The sequence below is a fragment of the Pleurodeles waltl genome, chromosome 12, assembly GCF_031143425.1.
Source record: "Pleurodeles waltl isolate 20211129_DDA chromosome 12, aPleWal1.hap1.20221129, whole genome shotgun sequence".
Taxonomy (NCBI): domain Eukaryota; kingdom Metazoa; phylum Chordata; class Amphibia; order Caudata; family Salamandridae; genus Pleurodeles; species Pleurodeles waltl.
The window spans coordinates 534,671,110-534,686,112 of NC_090451.1; the positions used below are offsets into that span (position 1 = coordinate 534,671,110).

General features: G+C 43.0%; 1 protein-coding gene across 3 annotated transcripts in view; it reads right to left on the reverse strand.

Annotated features, from left to right (window-relative positions):
• The window catches only part of LOC138268133 (C-type lectin domain family 18 member A-like), a 192,547-nt gene that overhangs the window by 119,226 nt on the left and 58,318 nt on the right, over nt 1-15,003 (reverse strand). For all 3 annotated transcript variants that reach the window (XM_069217542.1, XM_069217544.1, XM_069217543.1), the window contains exons 3-4: nt 13,704-13,937; nt 1,150-1,247 (exon numbers count right to left, since the gene is read on the reverse strand). In XM_069217542.1, coding sequence (XP_069073643.1) covers nt 1,150-1,247; nt 13,704-13,937 — 332 coding nt within the window. The remainder of the gene's footprint in view (nt 1-1,149; nt 1,248-13,703; nt 13,938-15,003) is intronic.

Below are 15,003 nucleotides of genomic sequence, written 5' to 3' on the forward strand. Positions count from 1 at the left end.
AACTGCGAACTGTTACTTTAGAAGTGTTGTGCTAATACATAGGGATGTTGTGGCCGAGGGATGGATGGTTAGACAGAGAGATGGGTAAATTGATAGATGAAGAACTAGATAAGGAGATGTGTCTACCCAGGGGTGGATGGTCAGACAGGTTAGTGGACTGATGGGTGGTTGGATTGATAAGGAATGTATGTACCAAGAGATGCATTGCTAGCTAGATAGATAGGGGTGGATACCTAGACCAGGAATGTGTGGGTCGCATGAATACATAGATATATGTATAGACTGAGGGCTAGAAGTACGTCTAGACTGAGAAGCTGATGACTAAAAAGAGAGATGGGTGGACTGAGGTAGATGTGAGAGGAAAAGAAAATCATTCAGATGAGATAATAGCAAGATGGACATATGGATGGTCCGATGTATATTTGGCTAGAAATCGAAGGATGGAATAATGCTGACTGAAGCAGATGCATAGAGTCTCAACACGTCAGCTGATTCTCGGTGCTGGACTAATGGTCGTCGAGTAAAAGACAAGAATCTAGCAGGTGCGTGTTTGAAACCCTGTTCAGAAAGTCAAAGGATTTGGTTTATGGCCAGGGGCCAGTGGTCAAATGCATCTGAGGATTAACACGAGCAGTCTTCCATTCGTCGTTTTGGGCTTTCTCTTTATTTGGAGAATCTGAACTGGTGTCCCAGATCCTGAAAAGGGATCATAACTTTAGGTACACGAGGGCCTCCTCTGTTGAATCTTCTACAAAGGGGTGCAGTCGACAAGGAGAGGCCTTGGTGGGTGTGCTCATATGTGTTGAGCTCATAGTTACAAGCAGAGACCAGCTTTCTGGACAGCACGATCTGTGATCTGGAACACCTTAAAGCAGGGAATAGATATAGGCATGTCAGTGCGATGGGAGAGACATTGAGATAAAGTGTGAGGAAAAATGAAGAGAATATCTACAGGAAAATAATAAAGGAAACATTCATTTTCCTAGGTTGTATCTGAAAACAGGACCTTTTTGCTGACAATAAATAGACGGCTGAACGCACAGAGAGAGCCAAGCAATTTCATCCTCTCCATTTAACATCCGTCTTAGTGGCTCAAATCCTAAATCTCTTACATTTTACGCTCACTACCTGGTGACAGCAGACACTCACCCAGGGGAATACGCGCAGACAAATGCCTCCATCTTCTTCTGGTGGCCTGCGCATGTGTGCCTCCCACAGCCTAACTTGCCGGAGGTCGCCCACACCAGCTAGGATGCAACACAAAAGCAGGACACAGAGAAATTAAAACAGAAACTCAAACCTTCGTCTTACAGGTTCGACTCAGCGGTTCTCTCATGGGATGTGGAAACAACATGCGAGTGTGTCCAAATGAACTGGAGAGATACTTTATGAAATAATATCTTATGCTTTTATTTAAAAAAAAAATTTTTTTAGCTTTCCCCCTACAATCGCAGTGCACTCTCAGTCCCTTCTTATAGAAGAAAACCTGGAAACCTGGAAATCCTGCAGTGTAGCTCCCTGATGTGCACTAAGAGGTTTTGCCTGGTTCCTCACAGGTGTTTCCAACATTGATCTGAGGATATCGACATGCAATACATTAATCTAAATGGGAATCGTTTACATAGACAGTGGTGACCCTGAAAACCTGACATGGCTTCGGCCCACAGGGCCACAGGGGTCCTGTTGAACTGAGACACCCCAGTCCTACGGAGTGATATCAGCTGCAAATAAAGTACTAATTATCGCGGTAAAGTGAAGTCCATAGTCCACAACAAAGTTCCTCATTCCAGTTCAAGCTATGAAACTGTTACTGGATTGACTGAGGCATAATACCATGGCTTCGATTACAAAGTCTGTGGGCAATTTTACCATAAGTGGTGCATCGCATATGGTAAATCCCCGTGCAGGAATACCAGCACTGCGTGCAAGTATCTTTTCTTGTAATCCCATTACAGCTAACTGGATTCACCACACGGTATTACTATTTACCGAATAACTCATAAGGAGGGCCTTTTGTCACCAAAGCCGGGTTTTTTCTGCATAGTTACCAAATATAGCTTCATTACTGGGATCATATATTCATCAGTTGATTTAAATTCATGATAAATAATGTGCTCATTCTGGTCTCTACCTTTCCTTTATATGAAACTGAGGTGTCATACTCAAGTTCCTTAAGCATTCCTTTGACCTGCTTCATCTAATATGCCCTGACTGAGGACAGGACACCTACACAATACAGACTGGAGACCGTGGATGATAGTATTTTCCCAAAAGGGAAGGAACCATTTCAAACTTTCCCACAAATGGAACTGTGACTATACTCTGGTAAAACAGCTCCTAATATCCACCCAAGCAACACAAGAAAACGTGCCTGAGAAACAGAGAAGGGGTACAGTAGTGAGAGTGGTGTATTGTTTTCTGAGGCTGGGCTAATAAGTGGGACCAGCACTTGGCATAAAGCAAGCTGAGCACTGCCTGCTGACGTCCCCTGCTGTAGTTTCAAAGGGCCGGGTCACGGGGGATTCTCAGTCCATCATCTTGTGCTCTGGATTATTTCTAGTCACATCTGTCCATAGTTAGACACTTGTCCTATCAAATAGGTTGTAAAAACCTTGGTGTTCTACTGACCCTTCCTCGGCTTAGCATGTACTGATATCATGTACTGAAGACTTATTCGCTCAGCTCCTTTCATGTGCTTGTCCGCTGTGTTAAAGGGCGAAGCAGTTTATGGTGTGTGAAGTACAACTGGAATAGAAGAAGAATCAAGTTTGTGTTGGTTCACTGTATCATAATGGGCCGATCCAGAGCTTTGAAGAAACCTTCGCCTCAAGGAATTCTTGCTGACTCAGCTTTTACGCCTGCCAAAAAGCGAGCAGTTTGTGGTTTGTGCAGTGCAACTGAAATAACAGCAAATCAAGTCTGTGTTGAAGCTTTGATGTCAAGCTGTATTAAAGCTTTGAAGCCTATGTCTGAGCCCGGCTCAGGAGACAGAAGGTGGAAGACTGCAAAGACAAAGCATAAAATAATCTTTGAGCAAGTCCTGGGCACGTAATCCACCCTTGAAACCACGGAGGCAAATGTTGATGGGGTGGTCATCGATGAAGGCTTTCTGAGAGAAAGCACCAGCGGAAATTGTCTGACAGAGTATGGAACACTGAGTCAGTGCTCCAGGAGCTTTAGGCACAAATACTGGATTTGCAGAAACCGATGCAGAAGTTGACCAATCAGGTAGGCTTCCTTGAACGAGCGAGCTGAGAACATTAAGGGAAAAGCCCAGAGGAACAATATTTGAATAATTGGCCTACCGAGGGAGTGGAAGCCAACAACCCTACTTGCTTTATCGAAAATTGGTTCTCTGATATAGTGGGTCTGATAGAACTCTCTGCTCTGATCCCAGTCGAGTGGTCCCACTGCGTCCCTGCAAGACTTCCCTCTCCTGGAGCCCGACCTCATCTTGTGGTGGTGAGAATCCTCAACTACAGGGACTGAGTCATTATAATCTAGCTGGCCTGAAGAAAGAGATATTTTGGTGTTGATTCAGGAAAGGTTATGATTTTCCTTAGTTACACGCTGTCAGTCCAGCACTTCAGAGCCAGCTTCACAGAAGTCAAACAGAAGCTCTGGTAATTAGGCCTGAGATTTTCTTGTTTGCAGCCAGGTTGCGGAAAGTGGAAAACCAGTTGTCTCTTTTGTTCACTGACCTGTATGAGGCATGGGAATGGGTCAAGGGCAACTGGGCGTCTAATGCTGTGGGATCTGGTGGCGCAGACCCACCCATCACAGTGCAAGTCGGATCCCCACACAAAAAGACTCATCTACCAGACTTCCCCCTCCTTCACAGGCTCAAATAAACCAGTAAAATGACATCGCCACAGCAGCATCCTTTTGGCAGAGATCGGCATCCTACACATCTGATATTAGCACCCACCTCTCCACTAATAAAAGTGACATTGACTCTGGCCGCAAAACTTCCACAAGTCTACCTATTATGACACCACAAACTACCAATGAGATCCTATGGCTCTCATCTTTGTGGTATGGGGTCACCAGCCAGCTGTATCCTCTTCCATTAACTCCAACCCTTCTAAGTATGGTCTAATCTTAACTATTGTGTGACTCCCCAGGAGAATTCCCTCAATGATACTTCCACTCACTTGTTTCCTGGCCAGGCCGGCAGTGAATACTCTCTCTGGAATCTTGCAGTCAGCCGCCTACAAAGCAACCAGCCACACTGCATTGAACCCATATTGTGGGTCACAGCGCGTCTTACCCTGTGTTTAAGGAACAGAGCATGGCGTATACATCTCATAGAATGTTCTGTTACAATATCAGTTACTTCAAGAAAGGGTGGGAAATTGGGATTCAGGCCTTGTGGGGAAGGAAGGATTACTTTTCTAAGGAGAAGTATTACATGGATTGTTTACATTGGGGGCTTTGACTTGGTCTAAGGCTCTCTTGGAGGTTTTGCGAGAGGTGGACATTTCTTACTATGTTAAATGACGGGGGTGACCACATACAAATTCAGATCCTGTAATGTCAGGGAGTGTCTATCACTACTAATTATTACTAAGTGCATTCATATCTACGTCACAGAGGGATCCATATAGCTATGCTGCAAGAAACCCATCCGGCACCCAGGGAAGACCACAGGCTTCAGGCTAGGTGGTGAGGGTGAGAGATGACCACAGGGTATGTTAGGGAGGTGGCACTCTGGCTAGGTCTGGGAGTCCCATTTGAAATGCTTAATCGGATTGTTGACACAGAGGGATGCTATGTCTTTGTAGAAGGAAAACTGGGTGGTTAACACTTACTACTGGGTAGTATGTACACACCCAATGTAGGTCAACTGACTTTTTATGTATCCCTTTCCACTTTGTTAGAGAACTGGCCGTGCCAACCAATGCTAATGGGGGGACTTTAGAGGGGTTCTAGATACACACTTAGACAGATTCCGCCCTGCCCACCCCACCTAACTCTCCAGCCTACTCCACAGTGAGGGACCTTAGGGACTGGTTGCTACATTGGTTATTCTGCAATGCCTAGCGACATATATCACCCTCACACTTAAGAAATATTCAAACTACTCAGGGATACATGATGTACTTGTCCAATTAGACTAGCTTGTGGTCCATTTCAGTCTATTACCAGAAGCAAGATTAACAAAATACCGAAGCCTAACCCTTTCTGACCGTAATATATATCCTGGGGAAGGGGCATCACACCCATACCCACATGGTGTCTTTAACGAGACAGACTGGAATACCTTGTTTTTTGTGCCTTGCTGTGTGACACACTTGTTGTACCTCACTGCGTAGGGAACTTCTTTGAGGAGATTGAGGACTCTACCAATACTCATTCCACCACTTGGAAGGTATTCAAAGTTACACTCAGGAGCCATTGTGTTCAGACAGCAGTGAGGGTCAGGAGGCTCACTGACTAATAGGTTGCTGCCCCCGATGAACAGCACTGCAAACTGGAGACAAAGTCACTTGCCATTAATATGCACCTGACACCCTTACAGGCAGCTAGAGAGGAACATTCCGCCTTTGTTGAACAACAATGTTATTTAGACTATGCAGCCTACTTGGCTCAACAAAACACAGATGGAGATGAGTCTGGCAGACTTCTTGACTGGCTAGCAATCCCTGAAAGTTAGGGGAGTCCTTTGATGGGCACTATGGCACTCGTCAGCAGATCCAGAAAGACATCAAATGAACTTTCCTGGACTAATACAAGCAATTAAATGACACCTGCAATAGTGGCCTTAGCTGTAGGATAGACAATTACCTTACCTAAAAGACATACAGCTGCCTAGATTGACCTGTCAGGAGGTAGAGGAATTGGGATGACTTATCACCCACATGAGATAAAGAACATCTTTGCTATAAAGTTCCTGGGGGCTAATGGCCTCCCATTGGAATTTTATGGAACCTTTGTGAACCAACTAGTGTCCAAGCTAGTTTAGCTTTATAACGAGGGGTTTGAGAACAAGATCCTCCCCACCCATGACTCGAGAAGCGCTGATTAAGGCTCTCCTAAAATCTAGGGAACCCTTGAACAAATTACCATCATATCGTCCTCTCTCCATCTAAAATACAGATTAAAAAATACTTGGGAAGACACTTGTGAACAGGTTGCTGTCCCACATGCCACACCTCATTCACGCTGATCAGAGCGGCTTTACTCCTGGCTGTAGTACCACACAAAATATCCAACTGTTGTTTAGGATACCACATTCAGTCAGATGCAGTAGTTCCATCAATAGATAAGGAGAAGGCCTCGTCTCCCTTAGCTGGGGATATCTACAGCGTACCCTTAAAAATGTGACCTTGGGGCTGACTTTTATAGGTGAATTAAATTCCTCTACAAACTACAGTAGAATTGAGTTGCCACTGGCCAAGTGATCTTGGAACAGTACCAGGTTGGCTGCAGAACCTGTCAAATGTGTCCTATCTCTCCTCTTCTGTTCCCCTTTGTGTTCCAGCCATTCGCAGAACAACTTTGATCAATAAGTGGCAACTGGGGAATTCAAAAGGGCAATTCATATGACACTGTCCCATTACACGCCAAGGACTTGCTGATCTACATGAGGGCTGCTGAGACAAATAAGCAAGAGATCATGAGGGAATTGGATAGCTTTGGTGAGGTGTTCAATTTAAGGGGGAACTGGAACAAAACTAGCATATACCCTCTGAGAATTTGAGCACCCCAGGGACGGGAGGACTCTACAGTAATAATCCCATTAATACTCTCCAAGTGGGAGGCCTCCACTTTTAAATATCTTACCAGATTTCTCACACCACCAATAGCGCGATTTATGACAATACAGGTAGGGCAAAGCAGTTGTTCAAGTCCTAAGTGACCTTCTGGCACTCCTTACCACTAGTGGCTACAGGTTGAATAGAACAGACTAAGAGGAAGCATTACCCCACTTACTTTATAACTATGCTTATTTACCTTTAATCATACCCACAAAGCATTTTAAGGAGCTCGACGGGTTGCTGCTGGACCTGATGTATAATGGGGGTCAACCGAGAGTGGCATTAGCCACCTTAAAGTGGCAGACAGACTGTATCAATTTTTTTTACAATGGAGATGGGCCACAAACTCGTTACCTGGTTATACTGCTCCTTCCTGACCTTATTCACCCTCCCTTTGACCACCTTGAGGATCAGCTGGGAGAAAGACCCGGACCACCCTCTCAGTGATACGGATTAGGTTGCATCAGCAGACATTTTTCATATGGTATGGTTCTGTCCAGTAGTATCTCTGTTTTAACAGGAGAGCCACAGCACCTTGAAAACGGTGACAGGTAGGAATAGTTACATTACCCCCAAAGCTTGTCTGATATGCCTTGCTCCATGCCCTCTGCAGTGCAATGTGGGACTACATTTGTGGATTTATTACTGTAGTGGCACAGCAGACCATCATTATGCATGAATTCAAAGTCTGCATCAGGCCTATGATGTACTCAATGGGAGGCAGCAGAGAAAGTGTAGCGTTCATCAGAGAAGAAGCTATGGGCCTCCACAAATTCATGAGAGCTAGGCTGTGGGATGATCTGTAGGAGGCTCCAACACAATCTAGGAAAGATGACATTAAACTCCCTGTGAAGGCCCAGGAATAGTTCACCTTAACTATAAACTATACTCAATTATTACACCACATTGTATCTCTAACAATACAGATCTGTGAAACACTCAACAAATTAGATGTACTGCACAATGCTATGCCTCTCCTCCATGACCTTTGTGCTTAATTGTACTATCTAGAAATACTTAGGCCCGTATTTATACTTTTTTTAGCGCTGCATTTGCGCCGCTTTTTGACGCAAAACGGCGCAAACCTACAAAATCCAATGGTATTTTGCAAGTTTGCGCAGTTTTTGTGTCAAAAAACGACGCAAATGCGGCGCAAAAAAAGTATAAATACGGGCCTTAAGGTTTCTGACCAAGCCATCTACTCTGACAAAATTTCGCATATAGGATTAACTATGAGATTGCTGCCCCCACAAACCAAATCCTTTGGGTCTGCATTATTGTTATTGTTTAGTTACATTATATTTCATTTTTGATGTTCAGTATCTCTCAGTTCTATACATAACAAGCATTTGCAATGCAACGGGTCTCGTATTTCTCTGAGTTAGAGCTATTAGAAGTTGTAAACTCCCAACCGGACTTTTCTTGCCTCATTAAATGGGAAAAAAGAGTGCGATCGCGCTGCTACAGTTCACTCGTAGTGAAACCTTTCGGCAAAAGTGCAATTATCTACATAACCAGCAAAAGTGCAATTAACTATGTAACAGGGTCGATGTCATGCAAAGCGCTCGACTTCTGCCCAGCGAGATCGCACTGTGAGAAAAGAGAAAAAGTAGTCCACAAACCGGACCGAAAACAGTGAGACTCGTATGTTTTCAGTACTTGGTCGATGCGCTCGAGGAGGGCTAACCACCAGAAAAGGCATGACGTATGAATGCCTTCCATTAGTTAAAGCAAGCAGATTTTAAATGGCAAGTCCACGAACCAATGAAAGACACTGACCTGACATGGACGGGGCTCCGAGCCCTTTTCTAACTACTACAGCGTCTCACAAGTGATACGCATGCGCAAGCGCATGCTAGTGCAGGCTCGACCGTAAAAATGGCACACCTCGAGACTGATTCAATAAGCTCTTACATATCAAAAATGTGTCATGGACAATGTTATCCTAAAAATGTACCTCTGAGAATTTGCCAATAAAAATATACTTTAAAAAATGTAGAGGTAACTTTATAACACAGGCAGCCTATCTTATTATGAAATGATAGGAGGATGCTCCAAGGGGAAAGGGTCCCTGGGCTCAAAGATCCCAGTTCTGGGGAAGTATCAACGTAACAAGCCTCAGCCATGCCTTGAAACACCTGTAGAAGCTCTTGAGGATGTTCCTCCTCGGAACATGTGTCAAACAAATCATACCAACAGGGCAGCTCTCGACCATCTTTTTCCTCCCACAAACATTGTGCCTCCTCCCTGGATCTATGCAGAGATGCCAGTGGTTGAGAGCCAGCAAAGGACTGCTCTGGAGCCAGTGTCCTTGCCGGTAGTGGCAGGGCTACAATCAGGTTAGCTTTGGCGGTACCAGAGGAGGAGAAGGTCATAGTGGAATCAGCGTCAGAACCAACCATAATGTCAACAGCACCACCTGGAAAGTCAAACAGAGGGCAAAAGGAGCGGAGGTAAAACTCAATAATGTGAATCCAAACAGCATCCCCAGAGGCCCCACGCAGCCCAATTCTACTCCAGAGGGGATCACAGCACATTAGAAGACCTCAAACATGGCGTGGGGGGTATGACAACGGATTACAGCCAGAAATCCTGGTACAGCTGTGGTGCTGGAGCCAAAGGCAGCAACCCCGGAATCTTTGCTGGTATTGACGGCCCAGATCCTGCAGCAAGGGATCCTCATCCAACTTCAGCTCCTCTAAGGAGTCTAAAAGTGATCTTGGTGACTAACCTCTCTTATGCTTGATGCCTCTTCTTATTTTGTGTTTCCTGTGGGGAGACCTCGACTTTGATGATGCTGAAGAATATGAATGGGGTCTAAACGTATGCTTAGATCTGTGCCTGCTTATGGCTTTTGGGGTGCATACTCTGACATGACTTGCAGGATGTTACGTTGTGACCCGAACCTAGGAATCACAGACACATGAGGTTTAAACCCTGACCACTTAGCAGGGGCATAGTTGCACTTGGTAATGAATAAAATTTATTGAGAAGAATTGAGCCAGAGAACACGTCAAAAGGTGTGGATAAAACAGAACTGATGTCAGCATAATCATGGGAGTGGTTTATGGAGTCTGTGATGTCGCAGGGACATCACTTCTGATGTCGCATGGACATCAGAACCCTACCATCAGCGAAGTCGTATGGAAAAAGTTTTCCAGACCAGTCTGGTGACTGGGGGAAAATTCAAGAGGTGGGAAATCTGCAGGCAGAAGTAGCTATCAGAAGTGGTATGGTATAGACTAGTCAATCAATCAATCAATGTGTTTATTCAGGTAACTTCATCCATAACACAGTAATGTCAAAAATCATACACTGGCAAGTTATATCAAAACACTTAACACTACAATTTTTTTTTTTTTTTTTAAAGAAGCACGTTAAACATTTAAATTCCAATGTGTTTTAGCAGTGAAGGATAAATAGCCAAAACAACATAACATATGGTGTATTTTGAACATATGTTGTCGAAAAAACTCAGGCAAAAAAAAAATCAAGGTTAGTAGCCTATTCAAAATCTCAGGTATCTCCTAACGTACTAGACACAATGAATACATTTAGCAACTGCAAAACCTAAGGCCTTATCTGGAGTTTGGTGGATGAGATACTCTGTTTAAATATGGTAGATATCCAGTTTGCCATATTACAAGTGCCGTAGACTATGGTGCACCTGTAAAATGCAGATGGTCTATATGCCTCGTTTCTGACAGAGTATGATGTCAGTCAAACTCTTGGTATGCCCGCCCTACTGAAAACTGGGCAGACCGCAGCAGTGCCCTTATTGGCTCCTTCAAAGGAAAGCTTACTGCAAAGGCCTGGCAGAGTGCTAGCAATAGTAGTAAGGGTGTCACATCACCTGCCCTACTTAAGAAGGAAGTTCTGATTTTCCTTTTTTACTGTTTGTCAAATACCCCCCTAGATCCCCCCCACTGCCCCCTTTTTAACAGCTAGGGGAAAACTCACTGGACGTAGGGAATTATTAGTAATTTGTTTTTCAAGAACAAATCCCACATTTGGAAAACAGATGATAAATGTTCACCAAACCTTTAGTACCTTTAGAGAAAACACTGTGAAGGTGGTGGCTCTGAAGGTACAGCGGTCACTGCTGGGTCTGCAGTGATCTCGAAATATGACTGCTTTCTGTCCATTGGGGTAGCGGATATAATGTCCTCCACCGCCATGACAGACAGAGTAAATCTCACCAAATCCTAAATCATGCCCTTAGATTTAAAATTGATAGTCTGAGGAAACAATTGGTGATCACATCTCCCTCAGAACACCGTTTTGGAACCAGAGTTTGAATACACTCATAAGCACATGATAATATATATGATAGTTATGTGCAATTGTCTATAATGCTTAGCATCAAAATACATAACAATATATCTTCTTACTCCCCAATGTTTACCCAGTAGCTCAATTACTCATTGCCTGTATAGAATGGGGAAGCTCACTATTAATTTAAAACTGTTGAAGCTGGCTAAAACTAATGAATAATCCGACAATATGATGTAAGTGCCAAACATGTGCTTATTCAAAATGTGACTACTGTTTTAGGTTGCATTAAAAACCCAATAAAGTTGATTTAAAAAGTTTGTATTATCTATGATATGTCAAAAGTGATTGCACTAAAAACGGTTACTTTTGCCATATTGTGCACTTGATGCCCAGTCTTAAAGCAGAGGGTGCACAGTGAAACACAACTGGGCCTCCATTTAAAAAATAAGAAATTGCAAAGAAATTATATTCTGAGGTTCTCCACTAACTGTCACCACAATAATATACATATAACAACTACCCTACTACCCTAATGTTGCTTATGTAAGAGGTGAACAACCATTGAAGATCAATCTGCTACAGTGTGCACCCATAACACTGTCTCTAGCAGGAATTCATGCCTAACTAGTGGCATCCTAACTACAATTCTGTGTATTAAGTTGACAAAGTAAAACAACCTACAGTACCCCCCTCCCTGACAATCACTGTACATTACTGCCTCAATACATAAACTTCACACACAACTGCAGAATCCCCTGTAGCACCCCTCACCATCCTCTAGTCACTACAATCTTTTACTTTGTTTCAGGCAAATGCATCAGACCTTTCTACTCTCTATCCAGCAGAAACCGTGCTTGGTAGTTACACCAATCTCCTGCAATTAACATTTGGCCTACTGTACTTAAGTACAACACATCCAGGACACTAGGAACAAAATGTCATATTACTTATTTAAAAACATATGAGTTACTTGTTCTTGCCTGTCCTGTGACAAACGTTCCCGATCAAGGGGCCAACTGTGAGCATAAGCAGCAGAAGTTGGTTTAAGCCCTGCACTTTGAAAAAAAAGCCTCGTTGTTAACACATGCATTGAATGTAACTGTATGTTAACCTAAAAGAAGAATGTGTAAAATTGTCTCTCCTAAACATAGCTGCTCTGTGAGTGGACAGCACCTATAAGCTCCACTTGTCCAGTAGTTTCTAGATATCTCAGTAACCTCTATTTTACAAGTTTGAGTTAATTTGATACTTGTGCCATCAAGTATAGTTTTGCCCAAAATACAATAGCAAGGAGACCGTTTTTTTCTTAAAGTTGTCATTAAAGTAGTGCCTTCGAGTGTTTCCTCTCTCTCTTGCTATTTTAAATCAGAGATACGAATTACAATATAGGCTTAAAGTTTCACAATAAAAAGATTCTGCTCTGATCTGAACAGATGGTTCATGCAAAAAAATCCTATTCCTTTTTCTTAGCATTTGAAGTACCCTTCCAAGAATTGTTTATCTTCCTATAAAACAAAATATTTCCTGAGAGATCGAATCTTCGCCTGAGTATATATATATATATCTCATCAATTCTTGTGGATGTCCTTATTGGGATTTTATTAATTCTTCGCTACAGGAATCCACCAGAAAGCCTCCAGGTTTGTCAGATCAATCAGTGCATCAAGAGAGTCAAAGCTTTCCCAGTGCACCTCTCTGGAACAACAAGAAACTGGATCTTTCTAAGGACGTTGCCCAGAAATATCATTTGTAGTCTGGTCTAGCTATTCATGCCTCTTCTGTTCCAAGAGCGGGTAAGTTTCAAGGTTGACTCCATTCATTTTAACTCCTCAGACACATTTCACAATCCTACAATCAAGTCTTTCAAAGACGACTTAGCCATGTTCAACCAAGAAGTAAAACTTGTAAGTATTAAACACGAACAAGAGGGAACGTACATGGTCCATATCAGGAGTTTGCTTGCTTGGTACAATAAAACATATTAGTCCCATAATGGTAAAGAACTGGATCCCTAAATACCTAATTTTGTAATGTTTATCTCTTGGAAATTGGGTAATTGATTCTGAATTAGTGTCTCTCCTGCCTCCCTGTATTGGTAACCAGATTCCTCACTGCTGGTAACCAGATCCTCACTGTACTGGTATCCAGAATCCTCACTTATTAGTCACCCTAGCCAAGTCAGATGTTATCAACAGACAGAACATAATACCAATTTCCTTATTCAACTATTTGCTCTTACAGCCCAAACTTGTTATCCTTGCACAGCTTGGCTGCAATCTTTATGGAGACCTCAGAAACTGCAAAGGTGGAGGGGGGGAGGGGGCTGATATATGCTAATGTCAATGCCACTATCATGTCAGATTTCCACTAATATATACCCTTGAGCCAGGGATGATGAATAACGATTGTACTTTTAATAGAGGCAACTGGAAATTGTATTGTGTCTATGCTTTGCTAAAGGAATCTCCAATGAACTTGGTTAGTTGTTTTTCAGCAGGCAATAGCACATACAACCACTGGTGGAGGGATTCTGTCAGGCGTTTCATTCTAAATGGATTCAGAGAGTGTTTGGTCCTGCTTCTAGTCAGTATAGAACTTGCTCGTCTTCATGAATAAGTGTGTGAATCACTCAACTGAGACACACTTGTTGTCATATTCTCCACTTACCTGAGTGTAGTGGCTACAGGTGGCGTTATCGATGCACTGGGCAGTCTGGAAGTTGTACTGCTCCCTTTCCCTGAACCACAGCTCAATGACTTCAGAGAAGCTCATCGCTCCCTGAGGAAGGAGGTGGATATTCCAGCCGAGGTGCTGAGCTTGGGGCCTGCTCAGGTGCTGACCATCCATATGGCAGGCCCCTGCACGCTCCAGTGCCAGGAGGGTGAGCTTTTCACTCCACTCCTATGAGAGAGAAAGTGTCAGCACAAGACTCTTATGTCTAAGACACACTTGCACAGTATTTGATGGGGTAATGGTGAAACGCAGTACAAACCCGAAATACAGGTAACAAGGCAAAACAATCTTTAGATATCACGATTTCTACATTTTATGTCACTTTTCAAGATTTCTGAACATGGTTTGGGTTGCCATCTGAGCATTTCAGCTGCTAACCTCGATTTTTTTGGGTGAAGCCCGGTAAAAAATATAGAAACGTAGGCAAAATCCAGTATTTCTCCACTTTGAAAGAAAAACTTAAAGCAGCAAAAATTAGTTCAAAAGTATTTTAGAATTACTTTCCAATTCCTTAAATTTTAAAGCACAACGAGGCAGAACTGCTGTGTTAAAAGGGAATAAATATGATTTTGCAGAAGTTCACGTGTAAAGTACCAGCTCCTAGCCTTTCCAGATTCTCAGAACATGAGCGTATGCCTGGTACTTTTCTCTGTTACATCCCTAATAAGGATGGATGTGTACTGACATAGATGGTGTGTGGGCGCCAGGTTCCAGAGTAGCAGGCAACGCTACAGATCCGACTCGAGGTGTGTTGGCGGCCAAGTGTTCTTCCCAGTACAAGGGTACCCGCAGTCAGTATTTCACAGAACTGTGGACTGTAGAAGACACATTTCTGCATTGGATTCTGCTAATCACATTTGAGGTGTAGTTTCACAACTAAGTTGACAATAAGTACATAAATCAAAAATGCTGCACTGGGTGAAGATTAAAGACATTGGCGGCTGATCTCCCTGTAATGCCCAAGAAACCTGGTTTCAGGTAAGTATTGGCTAAACATTTATTGAAGGGTCGGGTCTGGTACTAAAATACTGTGGCCTAAATCATAATTAACAAAACATCTTGTCCTAAATATCATCTACAAAAATATTTCAACTCGTGATGCATATTTACTCAGCTTTTGCCTGCTATTCATGAAAGGCAGCTTGAAAAGTCTCTGACAAGAAGGACTATTTCAGTATTTTTCCACTTTTAAAATGTAAAAGAAAATACAGACAGGAAACACATTGTTTTCTGT